General features: G+C 35.2%; 1 protein-coding gene across 1 annotated transcript in view; it reads right to left on the minus strand.

Annotated features, from left to right (window-relative positions):
* The window catches only part of LOC107725917 (metabotropic glutamate receptor 8), a 121,549-nt gene extending 101,347 nt beyond the window's left edge, over positions 1-20,202 (minus strand). Inside the window, exons 1-2 of the mRNA XM_016535333.1 lie at positions 20,197-20,202; positions 19,396-19,612 (exon numbers count right to left, since the gene is read on the minus strand). Coding sequence (XP_016390819.1) covers positions 19,396-19,612; positions 20,197-20,202 — 223 coding nt within the window. The remainder of the gene's footprint in view (positions 1-19,395; positions 19,613-20,196) is intronic.
* Positions 20,203-22,766: the final 2,564 nt, after the last annotated feature.

Below are 22,766 nucleotides of genomic sequence, written 5' to 3' on the forward strand. Positions count from 1 at the left end.
TAGTTGCTAAGGCAACATTTATCATTTTAATTTAGTTTAACTTGTACTAAAAAAATGAAAATGAAATAAAAATGAATAAACGTAATTAATAGACATATAAAAAACAATTACAAAACTTCAAAGAAACAAATAAAACATAAAAATAGAAAATATAAAAAATATAAACTGATTCAAACCAATAATAAAAAAAAACTGTAATAGTATCTCACATAACACCGGTTTAAAAACTACCAATTCTCAAAAGTTTAAGCTCAAATAAATGAAAAAAATAATTGAATGAATGAATGAATGAATGAATATTATTATTATTATATTAAATAATAATTATTAATAATAATCATTATCATCATAATGAAGAATAATTAACCAATTAACCAATCCTAATATTATAATAATGATAATAATGAATGAATGAATGAATGGAGAATTTTGGGGAAATATAAATAAAAACTAATTGTCAATTACATTCATTGTCGAAAAGTTGTTGTTTTTTCACGCAAAAGTTAATTTTATATTTTTTGTATGATTTTCAGGTGAAATTTATTGCTTTGTGAGTCTTGCCAAAATACATATGATGCAGAAAAAATATTTTTTCCTCTAAGATCTAAAAATGACGCATCAGCTTAACAATGAGCTTAAATAGAGAATACATGGAGATGTTAAAATCTCACTCTCACTCTCCCAATACCAAATCTGAGCTGCTATCTATTATTGTATAGCTCTTCTTTCACATCTTGACAATGGTTTTCATTTCTGCAAAGGAATTTTAGGAGAAACATGTGAGATTAAGCTGATACTTAAATGAAGCAAATGTCTCCTGAACTGCAAAAGAACATTGATACTTTTCTTAGACCAGTGGTTCCCAAACTTTTTGCAGCGTGCACCCCTTTCTAGTGTTTGACACATGTCAAGCACCCTCACCACCGTACTCCGGTTAAACACCACATTTTTTACTGCAATACAAGTATAAATACAAGTATTCACTGTATACAGGGCTTGACATTAACTCTTGCTCACCAGCCACTGTGGCTAGAATTTTCCCTTAGAATTAAGGTTATTTTTCTGACCCCACTGATATATATTTTTTTCTTGTTTTAAATATAAACTCACATATTTATTTATCTATTGATTTTATGTTAAGTCATTTTGCTTCTCAAGTAAATGTATCTTGATTTAAGAATGTTTAAATATTTGTACTAGAAAACTACTCAAAAAATACTTTTGCATTGTAGTTTAACAAAACATTTTATTATTTACTCATACTGATGTAATTTCAAACTCATATCACTTACTTATTTAAAAAAGGAACAGCCATTTAATATGTATGAAATTATTATATATAATAATATTTAAATAAATGTATTTTTTTCCATGTAACACAAGTAAGCTATTTTGCTGGCTATTATCCATATAATGGAAGTAAAAGTACAAGCACTTAAAAATGAAGAAAAATACCATAAAAGTGGTCTGGCATCATGTTGTGTTCTGGTCATTTTGACCCAGACGGGATTATCTTTTTGCCCAAAAATTCTAGTTAATGTTATCGCACTCGACTGACTTTGCTCACACAGGGTAGAAAAACTTTCTCCCCCAAACACTGATAATTTATGTACTTTTTGGGGATATTCCCTTGCAAAAATGACCAGCCTGCAAAAAATTACTGAAGTCTCAAATAGCTCTGAATTCGTTTACATTCAAATTCGCCGCCACATCAGTGACTTAAAATGTCATTAAAGTCAAATGACTTGATGTACTGAGTGTTAGTCTTAAAGATATAATAACAAAGGGACCTGTTTAATTGTCAAGGGTCAAAGAGAGGATGGAAATGGTCATTCAAAACTAAATGTTTTTGATGCAAGACACCGTGACTAACATTAGAGGACTTCACGATAAAGTGTACAATATAAAAGTGCCAGACTGCATTTGCTGTCACACATGTCAGCTGTCTGAATATGCGAGAGCCTGGATGTGCATATGACCAAATATTCTCACTTGTTCATTAGCATCGACTCACCTATGGAGTCCATTCAGTTTGTGGAATGAAGTAGCTCTTGTAGATGTGGGGTAATTACAAACCAGCGCTGGCAGGTCATTAGTCAAGTGCGCTCTCAGGAAACACAGGATGAATGGGAAGGGGAAGTCTGCCGGGAGGGGCGGCACTCATCTAGATAAAGATGTCGGTTTTGAAAAACAGCTGATGCCCTTTCTGTCATTTTTCTGCCGCGACTCCAACATGACTGTATTAGCGCAAATGAGATTCTCTAGGCATGCTGTCTTTCTCTGTGCTGTGAAAATTAGCTGAAAGGGATTGTGGGAACAAGAGGAGCTTTGCAGTCTGGTGCCTGTCAGAGAAGTGATGGCACTTCATTACCATAAATAGAAAAGGCCTGAAATATTGATTTAACATGAAAGAAAACAGTGATTTGGCCATTTAATTTCAATGTATTTAAAAGCACAAGAATATGCATAGTTTAAAAGGGACGTCACCCCAAAAATGAAAGTCTACTCACTGTGGTTTTATTTTTTTTTCTGTGGAGCACAAAAGTAGTTACCCGGCAGAATGTTCACGCTGCTCTTTTCTACACAACAAACATGAACAACTACAGATGTCAAGCTGAAATAAATACTATAATAGTCATCCAAGCGACTTATTCAGAGTCTCCTGAAGCTGTAAAAACGTTATTGTAACGTAGTTTGTAGATCGGGAAGAAGGAGGTGGGAACTGGCGAACATTAAAGATTTTAATAATAAAATAACCAAACACAAAATAGCGCGACAGCCCCTCGCGGACGACTGTCGCGCACAAACAAAACCAAAACACAAAATAAAGTCCAGGCCTGGTCCTCTCTCGTCTTTCACTGTCGTCCCTCCTCCTTTTTATCCTTCCGGAGCTCCTCCGTGAGACTCGAGACCGGTGAGTGGCGCAGGTGTCGCGCATTAGCAATTACTCCACCGGCCTCGCTTAGTTCCCACGGCTCTCGGCCCCGCCCCTCTCGTCACAGTTATTTTTTTTAGTAAAGGAATTTATGGTGAAAAACTACATTACCCATAATGCTTTACAGAAAATTCCACCAATCAGAGTGTCACAAGTTAATCCACTCTTTCCTAACGTTTGGATCAGACGGAAGGCAATGCAAAGACTGTGTTTCCACAACTTGGCACTGCACAGCATCTTGTTCTCTTTATCATTTGGTTTCTGTGCGTTTGCCTCTCTCGTTATTGTACGGTGGGCGGGGCTAAACAGGCAGCAATGAAGAAGTAGGTATTGATCTCCCTCTGCGGAGGCGGTGCTTATCCACACCATTACGTCATAGTGTGGCACATTCCACAAGATGTCATTCAATATAAGCTGTTTTTAGACTAACGAGAAAGGATGTTTTTATAGCACAATGACCTGTTATATGTAAAAAGTTCAAGTGAATTTTGGTTTCTCAGTTCATGACCCCTTCAAATTGATAGTTCTCAATCAATCTGCAAACTTTTCTTAATGCAATATCAATGCAACATGGCACTGCTGGCTCTGCTCATGCAAACAGGCTGTCTCATCATCCACTGGTCCTCAGCACCAGGGCTTTAACCAGGCTTGACAATCAGAGCGATTGCAGGTCTCCCAAACTCAAGGTCTCCAGACTGATGGTGTCCCTACAGCGGCCAGACTCGCTTCTAGCTCCGTCTGACTAACAGGAATCAATGAGAGCGAGGCCCCTCGGGAAAGCCGACGCTGAGGCAAAACCTTCAGTCCATTGTAATTCAGCTGGTGCAATGCCAGCCCGCCAGAATACAGCAACACGATGAGCAATATTACAGCACGCGCGCATCTGACCAGGTGTTCGACTGCCAATCAAGGACAAATGAGCCATCGGCTGGCGGAGAACAAACTGTCACGGAGCTTTTGTTGTTAACAATAGCGACCGGCTGAGAGGTCTGACACTACAACCACCACTTACTCGCTTCCACTGTGTGCTTTGAGTGGGTCTCGATTCCTGTGTCAATTTGATATCGCCTCCGCTGAAAGCCGAACCCCATCATTTAGAGGGGTAAACATGTCGATAAGAGAGACAACAAGCGAGATATGAAGCTAAAATACCGGCGACGGGGAGGTCATTTCAGCCACAGCAAACACACAATCATCCAGAAGCTGCGAGTCGAGACAGCATTTGGGGAAATTGCTGTTAGTGCCCTTTGTGAAACATTAAACATCACAATGTGTTGTGCTTTAGACCCGAATTGTTTAGGAAAGGCATGTGCTGTGATATGCTTTATGCCTGGCTGATGATAAAATGAGCCAAAAATCCCTTAGACTTCCATTGAGCCATACCTTGAGAACTGAGGGTAGACTTAAGAAACTACCTAGCAACCCAGAACTCTGCATATTAACAAGCTAAAAATCACTCAGAACAACTTTAGTAAACACATAGCAAATCCTTGGCAACCACCCAGAACAACCTAGCAACCAGATATAACCTTGCTAAAAAGAATGTAATTAAATTTACAGATTAAATTTTATAATTTAGTTGAAATTGAATATTTTTAACATTTATTTAGATTATTACAATAATCATCTCTCTCTACTGGACAAATCTGTATAATTTCACTTTATATACAGATTGCATTTCATGTAGTTCAAATGTAATAATAATATTCATTTACTATTCATTCTTAAAAATAAAAAAGTTAAAAAGATAAGTTGTTTTTTGTGGAAAAAAAGGTTCTTTAGATTTTTAAAATGGTTCTTTTAAGAACTGATCACTGAAAAGTAACCAAAAAGACTGCACAGTAGACTGCCCACCTGAAGTTGGGGTAAAATCACTATTATGCATGGACTGTCGCAGCTTGATCTAATTAAATTTTTTATTTACATTGTATGAAAAACGGCTGTCACTTGGAACAGATTTGTTTGCATATTCTGTAGAAGAAAAAGGTTGTTTCGTACAGTACATGCCGTGTAAATGTGGCCTACTGTGAAGAATATACCGCATGTAGGATAAGAGCTTTACACAGCGATCTTTAAATCCATTCTGCAGTATTTTCACATATGGTAAGACGTTGCTGCTCACTCACTGAGTTAAGATGGATTTGCTTTGCTGTGCACACACAGAGGAACAGTTAGAGCGAGCCGTGGCAGATGTCTGGGTGAAACCACGGTAAACCGACTCAATCAGCCACGCTCTTGCGGGAACGTGGAACATGTGGAAATTGGAGTGCCTAATTAGCCGATTTCCTTCATGAAATTACGCATCTGCGAGGGGTGATTGGACCACCATGTCAATTTGAGACCTTGATCCAAGGCTAATTGCATATCCCAGAAAAAGCCACCCAGGGACACGATTATAGTTAATCTGACAAGATTCACCCTTCTGACTGCTAGACGATATAGTGTGCGATCCCCTCAGAGTCAAACACGACCTGCGCTCTTTAAAAGATACATGCCCTGCTTTATATTGCAGCCTCGGAAGCGTGCATGAGACTATATGAGACACATTATTAAAAACATCATAAAACCGACAATGTTTCCTTTAGGCCGGAAAAGGGAGAACAGAAAAATATGAAGGCTATTGGGAGTGGAATACAAGCACACTGCTTATTGCAAACATACTGTATAGTAGTACACAACCTAACCTAGCCTAGTAGTATGCATTCATTTACTACGTTGCATATGCATTTATAGTTGCATACATAAATATAGTTTTACGTTTAATTACATTACATTTAACGAGAAATGTATTTATATAAATTGCTTAAACTAATAATTTATATATCTACATCTGTAAATCTATAGAATTTCACAACATTTTTAAATTACATTGTATAATGCAGTTAAAATTCAATAAAGATATTTTGATATTAATTATAAATGTATTTTTATATAAATGGCTAAATTAATGGCATCTATAAAGAATGTTACCAAATTTATAGATTGCATTGTACATAATTTAAATATTAGAAAAAAGATATGTTTTCAAATAACTGGAAAAAAAAGTGTTTTTATTTTATTTATTTATTTATTTCGAATACAAATCATTTTATAATAGTAAACTCAATAATAATATTATTAATAATATTTAATTATTATAATAATATAATAAACTAATAATATTTTTATATTATTTAATAATACATTTATTTGTATAAATGACTAAACTAATAACTTAAATATTTACATCTGTAAATCTATAGAATTTCACTAAATGTATAGATTCCATTGTATAATATTGCAAAATGTAATACATTTTTTTTTATATTTTTTTAATATTATTTGATTATATAAATAACTAAATTAATAACCAAATGTATAAATTACACTGTATGCAATTGAAATAGTGTATATACAAATAATAAAATAAGCTAGAATTTCTTAAATAATTGAAAAAATAGCAGCCATGTATAATTTGTCTATAAATCTATAGAATTCCACTTTCACTAATTTTGTAGATTCCCACTGTATAAAATAGTCAAAATTTAATAAAGGTATTTTAATATTATTTAATTATAATTGTATATGACTAGATTTTTTATATATGTATGAAAAATCTTTCCAAATTTATAGATTACATGGTATAAAATGTAAATATTACATAAATATTAAATAACTAATATAGGCTACCAAATAAATGAATAACTCTTTTTCAGTTATTTGCCGTGTAAATAATGCACTGTAAATTAAATATGTATAAAATAACTGGTTTAAATTCAACAAATGTGTTAATCTTATTTACTATAAATGTTATTATATACAGTAAATCAGCATTATATAAGCTATCCATCTCTGTCGATATTGATACCGGCCATTAAAAGAGAGATGGAGACAGAGAAAGACGAGGCGCAGAATATAAAGGCATGCCTAAACCCTGCATAAATTCACATCCCCAGGCTGAACAATAAAATATATCCATGTGAGAAATGGGAGGCTGGGGGATGATGAAACCTAAATCCATGGTTTTATGCTGTTTTGTGGTGGGTGAATAAATTACTTGTCAAGCACGGACTGGGCCAAAATGGCTTCATTTGAAAAATTGAGAAAGAAAGGGGGAAAAAAGCACAACCACATTAGTGTTTGCACACACACTTTAAATTCTTCATGAGAGTCCCAGTTTTCCTTAAAGTCAACACAAAATCAAAATTGACCCCATTTGCTTTATTCCTATATATTCACTCTGAAATTGCATTAAATATCTTTTCCCATTAGAAAAAAACATCTGGGTTTTTAATGCATTATTAAATAAACTTCAATGCATCGTATTTGGATCACAAAACATTCATATGTAAATCTAATTTCATTAATAAAATTACTTTTTACATTACCAATTCATCAAGACTATAAACTGGCTTGACCCCTTGCGAAGGCAGTTTCTTTGAAACGGTTGAACTTTTGTCAGATGTCAGGACAACTCTTGTCATGTCAGGACGTCTCTGAAGTCTTAAAGAGCGAGAGGGTCGCTCAAAGGTTTCCATCAAAGTCAACAAAACCCCTGACGGGAAGCACGGGACAGCGTTTTTCCCTGCGGAGCGACGGCTCTTAACCCCGAGCTCCTGAGACGGGAACTGTGCACTTTAGCAGCAGGGATGGATGCATTTACACTTCAAATGTTTTCAAAAATGAATCTGAAAATTATTCTCAGTTTACGATATTTTAATTCTTGGAATTTGGACTCCAAATCCTAAAACTAAGAATCAAAACTCAGACTTTTTAGCAGGACACACACACACACACACACAAAACTGACATCGTTTATAGCACTTTTAACAATACACATTTTTTCAAAGCAGCTTGACGGTAAATCATTATGTTTACCAGATTAGAGCTGTGATAATTCAAGCAATCAAACAGTTGAGATATGCTGTATATACTATAGCTGTTATTTTAGTATCACTGAGAAAATATCATAGTTTTTTATATATTCTGTTTTAGTAATTTTGTGGTGCATTCTTGTCATGTGTTACTTACTTCATTACTTCACACACATTTAATTGTCATAATTCCATACAATTTTTCACACGCTTTCATTTAAACAACTTGCCAGTTCCGCATGTGAAAAATCTTTTCTTTTCTGCTGACATCATCAAGCCCTCGGATTTTCAACCCTTCCCTTCACTTTTCACCATCCAATCATACGCCATTACATTAAATTAAGCCCCACCCCCTTTTTCTCATTGAATGTTCTATTTTTACTCGTAAACATGTCACATTATGTAAGTAAAATGGCTTGCAAACTCATTTCATGTTGACTTTAAGTTGTCAGTAAACATCTATATTAGCAAAAACAAAGAAATCTTAAAAGTAGAAGGTGAGAGGAAACACAAAAGACAAGCGGCCTCAATCCCCTCTGGTCGCGGCAGTTCTGTAACACACACACAGCTGTATTTCTCTGGGCGTTCAGACTCAGCTAATCAGCACTGGCCGACAGTTACATCTATCACGCAGCTGGCCGGGCCTTGATTCATTACCAGCTGCCGTTTCGGAGCAGATCTGGGCTCGGCTCATCCGGTCTGGCAGGTGGGAAGCTTCTGTGGCATTTGTCTTTCCTAAACAGTAAAGTTGCCCGAGCTTGTTAAGGAGAACAGAGTCCACTTGCAGCGGGATCAATGGCTGTAGTCAATCTGCAGACATCAATGAAGGCAAGAAAGTATGGATGTTCTGCTGCCTCGGCCTAATCGTATATCCACTAGCCAATGCGCATTGACAGCTTTTCAGTCGGACAGGGTCACTTTGAGAAAGCGTAACCTAACTGCAATGACAGTTCCCAGCTAATGAGTGTCCAAAACACCATGGGAAACCAACTAAAACTTCATAACAGAGCAGCAAACCACCTTTTTCTTTTTCACACCAAAAGTATGTTGAGCTCTCGAAGCTGTACTTCTCTTCAAATAAAAAGTGTTATCACACCATTCTTCATTCTAGAGCCTCCCTTGAAGTCTTCATCTTTATATGAGTTCTCGAGGCTTTTCCATTTCGAAGCACTTCTACGCTCTTGTGTTTCCGCACATAATAACGCCAGTATTGGTTTTGCAATTTATTTCAAGCGTGACACTCCTCCTGACCTCCCTCTAAAGATGTTTGCTGCAAGGCTTAAAGTAAAAATAAAAGCAAGTGAAGCGGAACTTTGCAGATGGTAAAAGCGCTTTTAGGAAGTCGAGGCAGATGTACCCACACATATTCCGCTCTGTTGTCAATAAGGTGGATTGTGGAATTAAAACCGCCTGAGAGAGATTTATCTTCATGTTCCTGAAGGCAGAAAAGTTTAATGGATAAGTTTAAACATACTGTAGGGCTGAGTGATACAACTAGAAATATATATTTAATATAACTTATGCATTTGATCAGAAACCCTTTAATGCAATCAGTCAGTAAAAAATATTGTTAAAATTAAGTTTTCCAGCAAATGAGCACAACTAAGAGTGATATTTAATAATTTTTATATGCATATCATAACCATAAAGTGTAAGAACAAATCTGGTAACACTTTACTTGAAGCCTTTAAATTCAATGGATTATAAAATTATTTTAATGCATTAATTATGCACTTTATAATGCAATCTCATGAATAATTGTAACCACGGTTATAATACATTATAATACTTTTCTATTTATTGTATTCACTTTTAGAACGTAAAATGCATTAAAATATGACAAACAACCAATTTCTGATTTTAACCAGATTCTGCAAATATCATAATGCATATTAACTTTTGTTACAATTATTTATGAAAAAATATAACGCATTACGATGTACATTTTAAATACCTTTATAATGCATTATACATTTATATTATATATACAGTTTTGAAATTCATTGAAAGACTAGTGAGGAATTGCACAAATCATCTAAGAGAGTTTAGGAAGTGCATTAAAGCATCTTGCAAAACTGCATCCTGAATCCTTTGTAAGTTTTCTAAATTGTCCATATTATGATGCTTGTCACCTCATCTATGAACTTTTGTCTGTAGAGATGCCTATAGAAATAAAATGAGCAAGTGAAATTCCTTTTAATTGGCAACATATGTTGCGTTTGATGTCCTGTGGTTGAGTCTCTCACTTTTGAGAGCTGATAATGATGATGAGTTAACAACACACTGTCAAAGATCTTGATAGCTAAAGTCACCCGAGGGACAGTTATGATGCTCCAGCAATACGTTACGTAACTGTGCTTTAATAACAAGTTGTTTAGTAGGAAAATACCTTATGTACACTGCAAAATATTTTTTCCTCAGTATTTTTTTTTCAATACAAATATATAAACACTGTTAAATCAAAATGCATTTACACTTGAGAAGCAAGATACCTCAAGGTAAGCCTTTTTTGAAAGAAAAAAAAAAAGCATCAAAAGCATGACTTTTTGCTTTAAAAAAAAAATCTGCCTATTGGTTAAGAAAAATAAACTTGTTTTCCCTTTAAATTAAGCTTATTTTTCTAAGCCCTATCTTGTTATAAGCATAAAACCACTTAATTTTTATACTGTAAAACAAGTCAAAAATACTAAATAAGAAACTTTTTTTATGCAGTGCATAAACCAAATTGTGTCATGCATGTCATGTGATTTGTACTAATGCTCTGACTGGTTGACTGCAAGTTTGAATCTTGTCTTTGTTTGCAGTTAAATGAGTTTTCTCCATTTGCAATCTTGATAAAGACCTATATGTGCTGAAACCCGTTGGCAAAATAAAGAATAGATTTCTACCAGCCTCGTATTTTGATTATTTCATTTCTTCACTCCACATATAAACCAAATTACAAACATATTAACATCCAATGCGTTTGAAAATACATTTCCATATGCATATTACTGCAGTGGCTTAAAAACACACTACATAACTTCTTTATTTTTAAGAAATGAATTCTACTTTCTATAGACCTGACTGCAACGAAATGTCACCATATATGATGATATTGTGCTTTGCAGTTTTCACCATCTGTTCCCCTTGTGGCATTCACTAGACACCTTCTGTGCAGGTCACAACCCCGAAATAACAGAAGCCTGTGTTTAATCTATAGACAGAGTTTGGCTTCCTTGGAATTTAATGGCTTCATTAGGCCCTTTAAACAGAGCAGACGCGCATTTCTGTCCTGAATTCCTGTGGGAACGGCAGCTCTGAAACCACTGCCCTGCCCTGGACCTCTGAGTTTTGGGGTTTTCGTATAATGTCTTCAGCAGCATGCTCATTAGCGCTAGCCTAGACGCATACAGCTGAGGTAGTTACCGAGGATGGCTAGTTTAGATGTGAGTGAGGACATACTATGGACGAACACGTTGGACAGAGAAAAGAGCAGAAAGATCTTAATGTCTCCAGCTCATCCTTTACTCCAGTCACAGTATTTTGTGAAAAAGAATAGCAAAGCTCATTCTGCGAATATGAAGTGTAGAGAGGACCTGAAGAACAAAAGCCCAGCTGCTGAAATGGCCATTTCACATAGCTTTTCCAAAACTATTGGGAAATCCCATGATGGATGTAAATGCAATTATCTATGGCCCATTGGCATGGTAATTAAGGCTAATGTCTATTAGCATCTATTGCTACTTGCTCCTCAGAGAACTGTGCTCACTAACCTCATCCTGGCAGCTGTCTCGATGCATATTAATTTGAATCTACACAGGTAAAAGACTTATAAGAAACCTAAAAGGCTGAAATGACAAACTGTTGCCTACCTGGACAAAGAAACACAATATGAAGCCATTAGCATGTAGACAAAATTAGGCAACTTTTATGAATAAGCAGTCAGTCGCACGCTAGCAGTTGTACACTCCATTAAAAGAAATGTCTAAGTTATAAACAATTATTGAAGTATTTCAGTACACAGTTTCAGTCTTTCTAAATTTCTTGTTTAATTCAATGCTTTATTTGCAATTTCTAAAGGTGCAATACAATTTTTTTCCAGAAACAGATGAATTTAAAAGTGGCAATGTTCTATTACATCGCAACAGTTCAGAAATGTCCAGTAAGTAGTGCTAAAAGAATAATACTCTCGTGTTTTAAAATAATGTATTAGTATGACCTACACTAAACCCTACGCCTAAACAAACATGAAATAAAAATGCATTTACAATGCCATTTTAGCTTGCTTCTACAAGACTTTGTGCTCTTTTATCGATACTAATGTTTTACCACACTCCAAATCACTAGTGCAATCTTGTCCCAGGTGCGCTACCGAGCAAGTTTGCCACATCTGAAAAGCCGTGCATATGTGATGCAAACATCAAAACGCATTAGTTTACAAATGGTAAAAGTGTTTTGAGGTCATAGCGTATTGTGCATGCAACCATGCAAAAATAAGCCTTAATTAATCAATAATCTGCCCTATAAAAATAATTTGTGTTGAATTAAAGTTAGAAACTGCAGTGAATTGTACACATTAGTATGTTTTTGGAATTTTTCAAATTAACCTGTATTGGAATTCCAAAGGAATTTTAGCAGGAACAAGTTGATACATTATTGGAACATATGAAAACTCCATTTAAACTTAAAGTTTTTAAAGAGCAAACTGTGAGCGATGCAGTTTTATTTTCCATTCTGGGGAAATAAGACAGTCTTGGTGTGACTAGAAGCCATACACAGCATGTTGTCAGAGATCATTAGTAAGTAAGTAAAGCAAGAGTCATCTGCACAAGAATGAATGCAATGAGACAGAATACTTCACCCAATTATAGATAGCTCACAACAGCCACACATAATGCAGGTTAATCCAGCATATTTCTCACCCAACTATGTAATGACTATTATAAAACAATGTTACAATCACAACAGTGCCATAATCCATCTAGTTTGGTGGTTCATCACTGTCTTTGCATGCAAGAGAAAGCTACTTCTGTGCAATCTGTGCTTTATACATCACTATGCTACTCACAATATACTTTTATTTAATACAATTTTCCTGTAAACTTTAAGACTGCACTGTAAAAAATGACCGTGAATTTAACGGTAAAAGACTGTAAAAATTCTACAGTAAAAACCTGTTAAATTGTTAACGGTAAATTCCCCTACTATATACACTGAAAAACTGTATTGGACATTACATGTATTGGACATTAAATTTACGGTAGTATACCATTTTTGGAAGTGAAAAAGACCGTATAATTTACAGTGAATAACCGTAAATTGACATTCCCAGAATTCCCTGGGTTACATTTAAAATTTTATGTTTTTTTGATGAACTATGTTTCTTCTTAGTTTTTTCTTATCAGTTTTGTATATTAGGGTTGTGTGTTACACCTAATGTTGTTAAATGAATGTTTATTGCATTATTTCAGTTTCATGTGTGTTACCATGATGGTGTTTAGCGTTTGTTTGAATGACACTGTGCACCTTCTATACATGTTATTATTTAAAAGCTGCTTGTGATGGGCTTTGGTTCATCATGTGACTTTCTCATAACCACCTGCTTTTGGTGTATTACAAAGGTACAAAACAGATTTCAGTACTTCAATAAGGTTGGTATATTAACATTATATCAGTTAATGAAATTACGGTATTTAACTGTAAATTTAAGTTAAAACCGTAAAACCTAAAACATTGCTACCGTATTTTTTACGGTAAAATTCCAGCAACCACAGCTGCCGTTTTTTTACCGTAAATTTTACGATTTTTTTTTTACAGTGCAGCACCAGGCCTATTACATAAGGTACAGTTTCCATGCATTATGCTATAGGCCCTGAGAAGACTAGAAACACTTCCTATTGGTTCTGTTTATATACCTTAAGGTGTTTGATGTGTCCCTGCTAGCTTAGCTAACAGACCCCCCTAGGTTTATGACCCTGCTGCAGCATCCCTTTGAACAAGTGACAACTGCTTAGTCATATCTCCTAGCTTAAACTAAATAAGGAAAGCCCTTCCTTCTCCCTCTGTCTCTGTTAAATGTGAGCCAAAATCATCACAATTAAAAGAACCAAAGACTTAAACTACTTCAGTCTGTGTGCATTGAATTTATTTAATACACGAGTTTCACAATTTGAGTTGAATTACTGAAATAAATGAACTTTTCCACGACATTCTAATTTATTGAGATGCACCTGTATATGTTAATATTTAAAAGCTGCTTGTGATGGGCTTTGGTTCATAATGTGACTCTCTTCACCACCTGCCTTTGGTGGTTATCAGTGTATTACAAAGGTACAAAACAGATTTCAGTACTTCAGTAGGTTGGTATATTAACATTATATCAGTTAATAAAATTACGGTATTTAACTGTAAATTTAAGTTAAAACCGTAAAACCTAAAACGTTGCTACCGTATTTTTATGGTAAAATTCCGGCAACCACAGCTGCCGGTTTTTTACCATAAATTTTACGTAATTTTTTTTACAGTATGTTTATTTTAGCTAATCTAGCTGGTTTAGGCAAGATTCAAAACCCCTATGAAACCATTTAACTTGAAGAGTCTGACCAGCTTTGACGAGCAAACCGCTGTTTTATCAGCACTACAGCTCAATGCATCAAAGCATGTACGCTAACCACTAGGTCATGACATCTATTCACTTTCAGACAGCGAATACAGTCATGCACAAGAGTAAAAATGGCCCTTAATTAAACTCAAAGTTTCGTAGAATAAACTGGGGTTAATGTTTATAGACCCAAAAGGGCAACTACTATCTGATACACGGTGATTTGCTGAAGTAGTGACAAGCAAAGAGGAAGATCTCAATTGTCTTGGCCATTAGCGAATGAGGGCATCATTGTTGCAAAGCTATTGACTTTTCATTCGCTTGTTGTATGACATTCATTTAGTGGCTAATTGCATGCTTGTTAAATTCTTTTTCTCTCCATTTTAATCCACCTCTCGCGTTACAGCTGGGAGACTCGAACCTGCAGTTTGGGAAATGAAAAATAAAGACTCCTCCACAAAGTCAACAAAACAACTGCAAACAAAAGCCAGGAGAACTCATATAGGCATGCTCACGTCTGTGCTTAGACTGTCTCCATCCATGTTTTACCTTCTTTTGTTTGAATTCAATACAGTGACAATAAAAGCCAATAAAAATATTATATTTTTTTAAACAAAATTTGTTCTTTATAAAACCATGCCTAATTATTACCCTCACAGTACAAACGAGTCAGTACACATACTATAGTAAAACCATGGTTGATTTTGTAATTAATATGTTCTTTTAATGCAAAAAAAACATAGTTAAACAACTATGGTTGCTGTAGGACTATGATTAATTTAGCATTTACTATGGTTTTACTACAAAAACATAGTTAAACCATAGTTACTGTAGTAAAATCATGGTTAATTTTGCAGTTACTATGGTTTTACTACAAAAACATAGTTAAACCATAGTTACTGTAGTAAAATCATGGTTAATTTTGCAGTTACTATGGTTTTTCTACAAAAAAAAAAACAGTTCAAACACTCCTTACTGCGCTAGTTATTATAGTTTTACTGCAAATGATGTAATAAAAACATGGTTATTTTTGTAGTTACTAAGGCTTACTAAAAAATCATAGTAAATATATTACTGTACTAAAACCATTGCTAATTAGTTTTACAACAATAACTAAACATAGTTAAATCATGGTTACTGTAGTAAAACCATAGTTAATTTTGCAGTTACTATGGTTTTACTACAAAAATCTTAATTAAACCATGGTTACCTGTAGTAAAACCATGATTATTTTTGTATTCACTAAAATCATGGTTAAACCACGATTATTAAAACATTGTTAATTTTTTTATTTAGTTTTTTTTACTGCAAAAGAAACATGGTTTCTGTAGTAAAACCATGGTTAATTTTTCTGTTTTTCATTGTTTAAAAACCATCCACTCATTTGGATATAGACACTCGACAATCTCCATACATGATGCAAAAAGAATCCCCACACACTTCACCTTTCAGCTGGCTGCATATTCAAATGTGTAGCTTCTGGCTAGACTGTGGTTAACTACTTTAAATGAGGAACAGCGAGTATCTTGAGTAGCTACAGTTTCTAAGTAGCTGTGAAACACTATGTGTGATGGTAAACACTGGAGTCCGGAGGATGCTAAAGTGGATGTTATTACACAAATGTGTGCCATCACTCATGAATTTTTAATGCACAATTAAACAGTGCGATTAGTACAGCTGTGTGATATTTGCATTTGTGGAGCAGCGGGGTCTCTGGTAATAGCTATAATTCTGTCACGTAGGGTGAAGAAGGGGGGAGGATTGTAGCGTAGAGGGGTTTTAGCGGAGGAGGATCTGTGTGTTAAAGCCCATCATTATACTTCCTGCCCATCCGTGTCCTCCTCTCACTCGTATTTCCTGCTTCTCTTCAGCCGCGGGTCTTTATTGATACTCCAGGGCACTTGATAGCGGACAGAACCATCATTCCTTTAGAGGAAGTGGTTAGTAGACTAGACAGAGTTTGTTTAACACCCTCCTGTTCAGTTTGCATGGCTGCTTAAGCAGCTTGCTGACCCAAGTTTGTCTTTATGGGGTAAACGTGCAATAAAATGTACTGAATGCCAACTAGAAGCAGACTACTACTATCTGCCATACTTTAGTGCACTACTATGGTCCTAAACACCTGAATAGAGCTTTAAAATACAGAGTGTAGGCCTACATTTGACCACATGGTGTGTCTGGAAATATGCCCAGTCATAACACTCTTCTCCATCATTCCTTTCATAAATTAAATGCATAAAGTAAGTTTATAACAAGCCTCATTCGCATAGAAACAGGATGTGTTTGCACGGGCAAGAATGACAATGCACTAAATACAGCTGGAGCAGTGCTAAATCACACTGTAAAAATGTTGTAAGATTATCGGAGTATGTTTTACAAGAAAATATTTCATTTTTTTCTACTGTAAAATGTTCATCTTTAATTCTATGTGTTACTTGTGATTTCTTTGTGAAAATTATTAATAATTTAGCTTTTTTTTTCCGTGTGAGTTCTGATTTTTAAAAAACGAACTTTTCTTAAATATTATGGCAATATCCAGTTTTGCTATGAAAATTCAAAAATAATCATGGTTTACATTGAAAAAAGTACAAAGAGATTTCTTATTTACCAAATAATAGAAACCGCAAGTAATAGTTTTTTTTTTTTTTTTAGTACTCTGATAATCTTTGTTTTATTCACAACACAACTTTTTTTTTACAGTATACAATTACCTGTACATATTTTTGCATATGGCTATACTTGAAATATGGAAAAAGTGCATATCCAGTAAAATAATGCATTTATTTTAATCTAATATACTGGTAAAATCAGACATTATGGGGACTAGGCTAGCAAATATTCACCCAAAATATAATAGCCAATATTTGAAGTGGATCAAAAAAGTTCATCATAGTTGTCTTAAGACAAGAACGCATTTTGGTTTTAGGTTTTAGGACAACTTTGATGAAAGGTTTTGATCCACTTCAAATGTTGACTACTGTACATTATATTCAGTATCATATAATCAATAGTATCATTAAACCTCTATGAACTTTCATTTCACATTGATTCATTAGTTTAGGCAAAGATTATGGATTTTGATTAGCTAATAATCCTTTTCCCACTCTCTTTTTGGGAAAAAAGACAAAAATGCAAGCTGCAGCAAATAATGTAGCATTTTCCTGGTTTTGCACCAAATTCTGCAATCGCAAACCTGTGAAATGATCAAGTGGTTGGTGAATAAGACACACATGTTGCGCTGAAATACCACCTGCTTAAAGTAGTGCAATGGCTAACGTCAAGATTTTACTTCACCCTGTCTACTTTCTGTAAGGCTTGCTTAAGGTCTCTCATTGCTGCGTGGACAACGAACACTTGGTCCCGCCGGTCGGTCTACATCGCCTTTGCCCTTTGTGAGCAATGTCAACATCCACTGAACGGACAGAAAACAGCTGAACACTCAACTGAGAGCACTTTGGCTCCCAAACTCCTACAAAATCAATACCATCCATGACATTTCGGTCGATACGTGAAAGAGCAGAGAGTCACCAGGGTACCCAGTACGTTCAGAAACACTACAGTACGTAACAGACACAATCCCCATTTATCCTTAGTTTAACAACTGAGAATTAATTAAATGGATTTAACTTCTGTACATCTTGAGCAGATAAGAATGTGCAAGATAAGAATAATAATATGCTTCACCTGCTTATTCAAGAGTGGAATTCAGATTTTAAAACGCTAGGCTTTAAACACTCGTCCACTTTGTAAATGGTTACAGAGAAAAAACATACACAGGCACTGGCACAGGCACTGAACAAATAAGGATCATTTACACAATACCAGACTTTCAAGTTGTTCCAAATACAACAAACTCGCAGAGAAACATGGACATTGTGGATTATTGTGATGTTTTTATCAGCTGTTTGGACTCTCATTCTGACGGCACCCATTCACTGCAGAGGATCCACTGGTGAGCGAGTGATAGAATGCTACATTTCTCCAAATTGGATGAAGAAACTCATCTACATCTTGGATGACCTGAGGGTGAGTACATTTTTTGCAAATTTGCATTTTTGGGTGAACTATTCCTTTAAAGGGGTCATATGATGCGATTTCAAGTTTTCCTTTCTCTTTGGAGTGTTACGAGCTCTTGGTGCATAAAGAAGATCCGTAAAGTTGCAAAGACTAAAGTCTCAAATCCAAAGAGATATTCTTTATAAAAGTTAAGAGTCAACCACGCCTACCTAAAATGGCTCATTCTAACACGCCCCCACATATCTACATCACTATGTGGAAATATTAGCATAATGCCACCCAAATGTGCACGCAAAGAAAGAAGGCGTGGTTTCAGGAACAGCAGTCGTGTTGATGCAGCCATGTCAGGGAGACGCTGTGTGATTCAGTGCGAAAGCAAAAGCACTTTATTAGGCCTTCCGGAAGATGCAATTAGGAATCATTGGTTAAGATTTATTTACAACAGAACAGCACAACCCAGATGTTCGAATTTGTGCAACGCATTTTATGGACAACAGTTTTTTGAACCTAGAAGAGTACAAGGCTGGCTGTGCACAAAGGCTATTTCTAAAAAAAAAAAAAAGAGGGTCAATTCCGACTTTGCTATGACAATCTGGCGCTTCTGAATCAGCAACTGTAAGTATGTTTTGTTATTAGTTTAAGCATTTGCTATTGTGAGAGAGGCGGGGCATAGATGACCTACAATAATGTACAGGATTTGAAAAATAATGTGGTTTTTGCACATTAAAGCATGTGAACATATTCTGTTACACCAAATACACAAAATAATGATCTTTAAAATAGCATCATATGACCCCTTTTAAGGCCAAGCATACACTACAAGACTTGTGCAAAATAAAGCACTCCGTTTCTTGTCTTCTGTCAAGTCAGTGCACGCACTACATAACTAATCTGTTGGTTAGTATCTGGGACTAAAAACATAAAGAGGAAAGAAGCTTGTTTCTTGAAACGTGCATTTGGTTCAAGTTCATCAATGCATCAAGCCAATCTTGGAAAAGCCATCTTACCCATCTCTCTGGAGATCTGCACGAATGCTTCCACGCCGCTTTCCCCGTAGTTCCCTTCAGAAGCCAGCGTGGAGACGTAGTTCCAGCCCATCGCCGTGACAATATCCAGCATAGCCTGGGCCTGGTAGGAATCCGGCGGAACGACGCGGGAAAAAAAGTCGTAGCGGGTGTTATCGCTCAGCTCCGGAGCTGTGGATGCATAGCTGATCTGAGGAATCTGCAGAGAAGAGAATAAAGATAGAGGAAGTTTAGAAAAAAGGTTCTCTTGTATCACAGTGGAAGAAAGAGGGATGCGTTTCCAGATCCAGTGACCTGCTTGCTTAGACAGCAATTGTATTCTGCCTTCTAAGATACCTAATTTTGGCCAAATTACATGCACCATTGCATTTCTCCTTTATACAAAAGCCAATCCTAGAATGCATTGCAACAAGCTCAGTGAAATGGTGGATTAGTCAACAGATACAAATTATAAAACTTTTATTTCATTTGATCTTGAAAGGTTTTGATGATAGTTGCAGTCAGTGACGGCGCTACACCGGGGCTAGGGGGGACAATAGCCCCGTCAGAATTTTGAATAGCCCCGGTTTAGCACCCCCACATATTGGTCTAGCCCCGCCTTAGCACCGGTAGAGAAAAAATTCTGGCGCCGTGCCTGGTTGCAGTTCACCCAATATACGCTACTTCAACACAATAGCTTGGCAATTCATAACTATTTTACGTTTTGGTGAATTGGTGTTCACAATTCGTATGATCTTATGTTTCTTATGACGGTTATGTTTAGGGGTGGGGTTATAGATGGGCCTTCATGCTTATGTTTTTTTCCTAAAAATCTTGTGTTTTCATAAGATTCACATCGTACAGATTCATACGAAATCACCACTAGTTACATTTTCTCGTGAGTTGGGAATGTTGTTTGTGCATAATAAGTATTGCATTAGCTTAGCAACATGTGCCAACCAGGGTTATCATTAACTAAAACAAAGTCCAGAAAAAATTCATTACTTGAAATAAACGTTAAGTGAAATTAAATAAAATATTAAACTTAAACTTATTTTATTTCAGCTAGTTGCCAATGCAACACGTTTTGTTTTTGTTTAGTTAAAGTACTAAAATAACTGAAAAATTTTTTTAATAATACTATATAGACATATTTTACAAAGCCCAACACATGACATAGACAAAAATATATTTATTGTGGCCACAAATTATTAATTCATTCCCACGAATTTAGAAGCTGTTTCCCTCATTTCATTAATTTGTTTCGTTGTTTTAGTTAAATCACAAGAATTAATTATTAATTTGTTCCTTTTTATAGTAAATTGTGGTTTTGCTAATTCATTCCCTCATTTTGATTTAATTCAAATCAAAAGTGAATACAATGAGGCCGCAATTTTCTTAAATGAGGGAACGAATTGTTAATTCATGGCCACAGTTTCTATACACTAAAACAATAACTAAAATTAAAGTCAAAATGAAAAGAAAAAAGAAAAGGTAAATAGTCAGGTCTGATGCTGAGAATCATGGGTAATGGAGTCTGTGGGAAATCTGACTGACAGATTCATTGTCTAGAGAAAGAGGACAGGAGGAGGTTAAAGAAGCTCACGGCTTAATTATTCTGAAGGATTCTGTTACAAAACTGTTTTGAAATGCACCTCACGTCAAGCTACACAAACGGTGTTAAATCCAAACATCCCCGATGGCGCGGCGGTACACAATCACCTAGACTGCGCTTTCACCTCTTGAAGCTGTAAATAAGAAAACATTTAGCCACAAAGCACTTGAGCAACATCACCGCATGCGTGCAGATAGCTGCGTCGAGTAGATTCATGAGTAATGACGCTGAACAAAACTCTGACATTGAAAAATACATCAAATTTACTCGGTCTCCTGCAGTGAGGAGTGAAAATTTAAATCTGACACTGTAAGACTGATAAGCAAGAGTTTTTGATAAACATGACAACTTCGAAAACATGCAAAAAGCACAGCTTCAATGCTCTCAGCGTCTTACGCAAAAACTACGTTGCTAATAAGATGCCAAGCGAATTTTTGCAAAGTTCACTCAATGGAAAAGATTAACCATAATGCATTGCAAACTTTCATTAAGTATACCAGTAGCAACTTATGAATATTTCATGAAAAAAAGCTACACAAATAAGACAACACCCAAGAGGCCAAGATACATAAAAACGGGATAGATAACTCCTCTTTTATTGCATAACACTTTAAAATAAGCAAATATTGCTTTCTGGTGTGAATATGAAGTTATGATCTCATATCAAAGCATCTTGGCTTATTGCACAAAGAACACAATGGATTTTGAGTGCTTTATTTGAAGAAGAATGAATTTTAATACAAATACCAAACACTGGTCAAGTTCTATAACAAAAGAAACTGCAACCAAATGTGCCTCAGAAACAAAACACAACACAACACAAAACAAAACAAAACAAAACACAACACACAAAAAAACACAACAAAACAAAACAAAACAACACACAAAAAACTATAAAATAAAAATAATTATATTTTTAAAAAGTCAGTTTTTCCTGCAAGATTCATAACATTAACCAGTAAGTTAAATTATAAAATAAAATGCAGACAAATGCTGCTCAGCTACTAAATAAAATATCTTTTTAGAAACTGCAACCAAATGTGCCTCAGAAACAAAACACAACACAACACAAAACAAAACAAAACAAAAAACACAACACACAAAAAAAACACAACAAAACAAAACAAAACACAAAAAACTATAAAATAAAAATAATTATATTTTTAAAAAGTCAGTTTTTCCTGCAAGATTCATAACATTAACCAGTAAGTTAAATTATAAAATAAAATGCAGACAAATGCTGCTCAGCTACTAAATAAAATATCTTTTTAAAAGTTTTTTTCTGCGAGAGTCACACCACTAGACCACTAATTATTAAATAGGAAGAGAGATGCCACCATAAACTATGGGTCAATTTGATCACTATCGTCAAAATAAGGCAATAAATCCATTTAACCCAAATAAAGACCTATCCGGCCTTCTGCTCTCTGGCATTTTGTATTAAAAATTCCCATAATTACACATCTAATGTAATAATATCAGAGGGCAAAGGATTTGAATTCATCCTCTGAGAACACAAAAGCATAAAAGTTTTTCTTTTTACAGTCAATAAACTCTCAATCCTCAGTAATCCCCTTTTTCAACATTTCCTCAAGCTATCGCTGTATAATTCAACAAACACTTGTCAGGCCGGAGCGTAACATAAAACCACAAAAAACATTTGTGATCGGAGAAATTACAAACAACACGTGCTACTCTACACTGCCCAAAAAACTCTCGTTTGAATCGTCAGTGGCAAATTCTTTAAATATAAAAAACG

The sequence above is a fragment of the Sinocyclocheilus rhinocerous genome, unplaced genomic scaffold (assembly GCF_001515625.1).
Source record: "Sinocyclocheilus rhinocerous isolate Xijiao unplaced genomic scaffold, SAMN03320098_v1.1 scaffold395, whole genome shotgun sequence".
Taxonomy (NCBI): Eukaryota; Metazoa; Chordata; class Actinopteri; order Cypriniformes; family Cyprinidae; genus Sinocyclocheilus; species Sinocyclocheilus rhinocerous.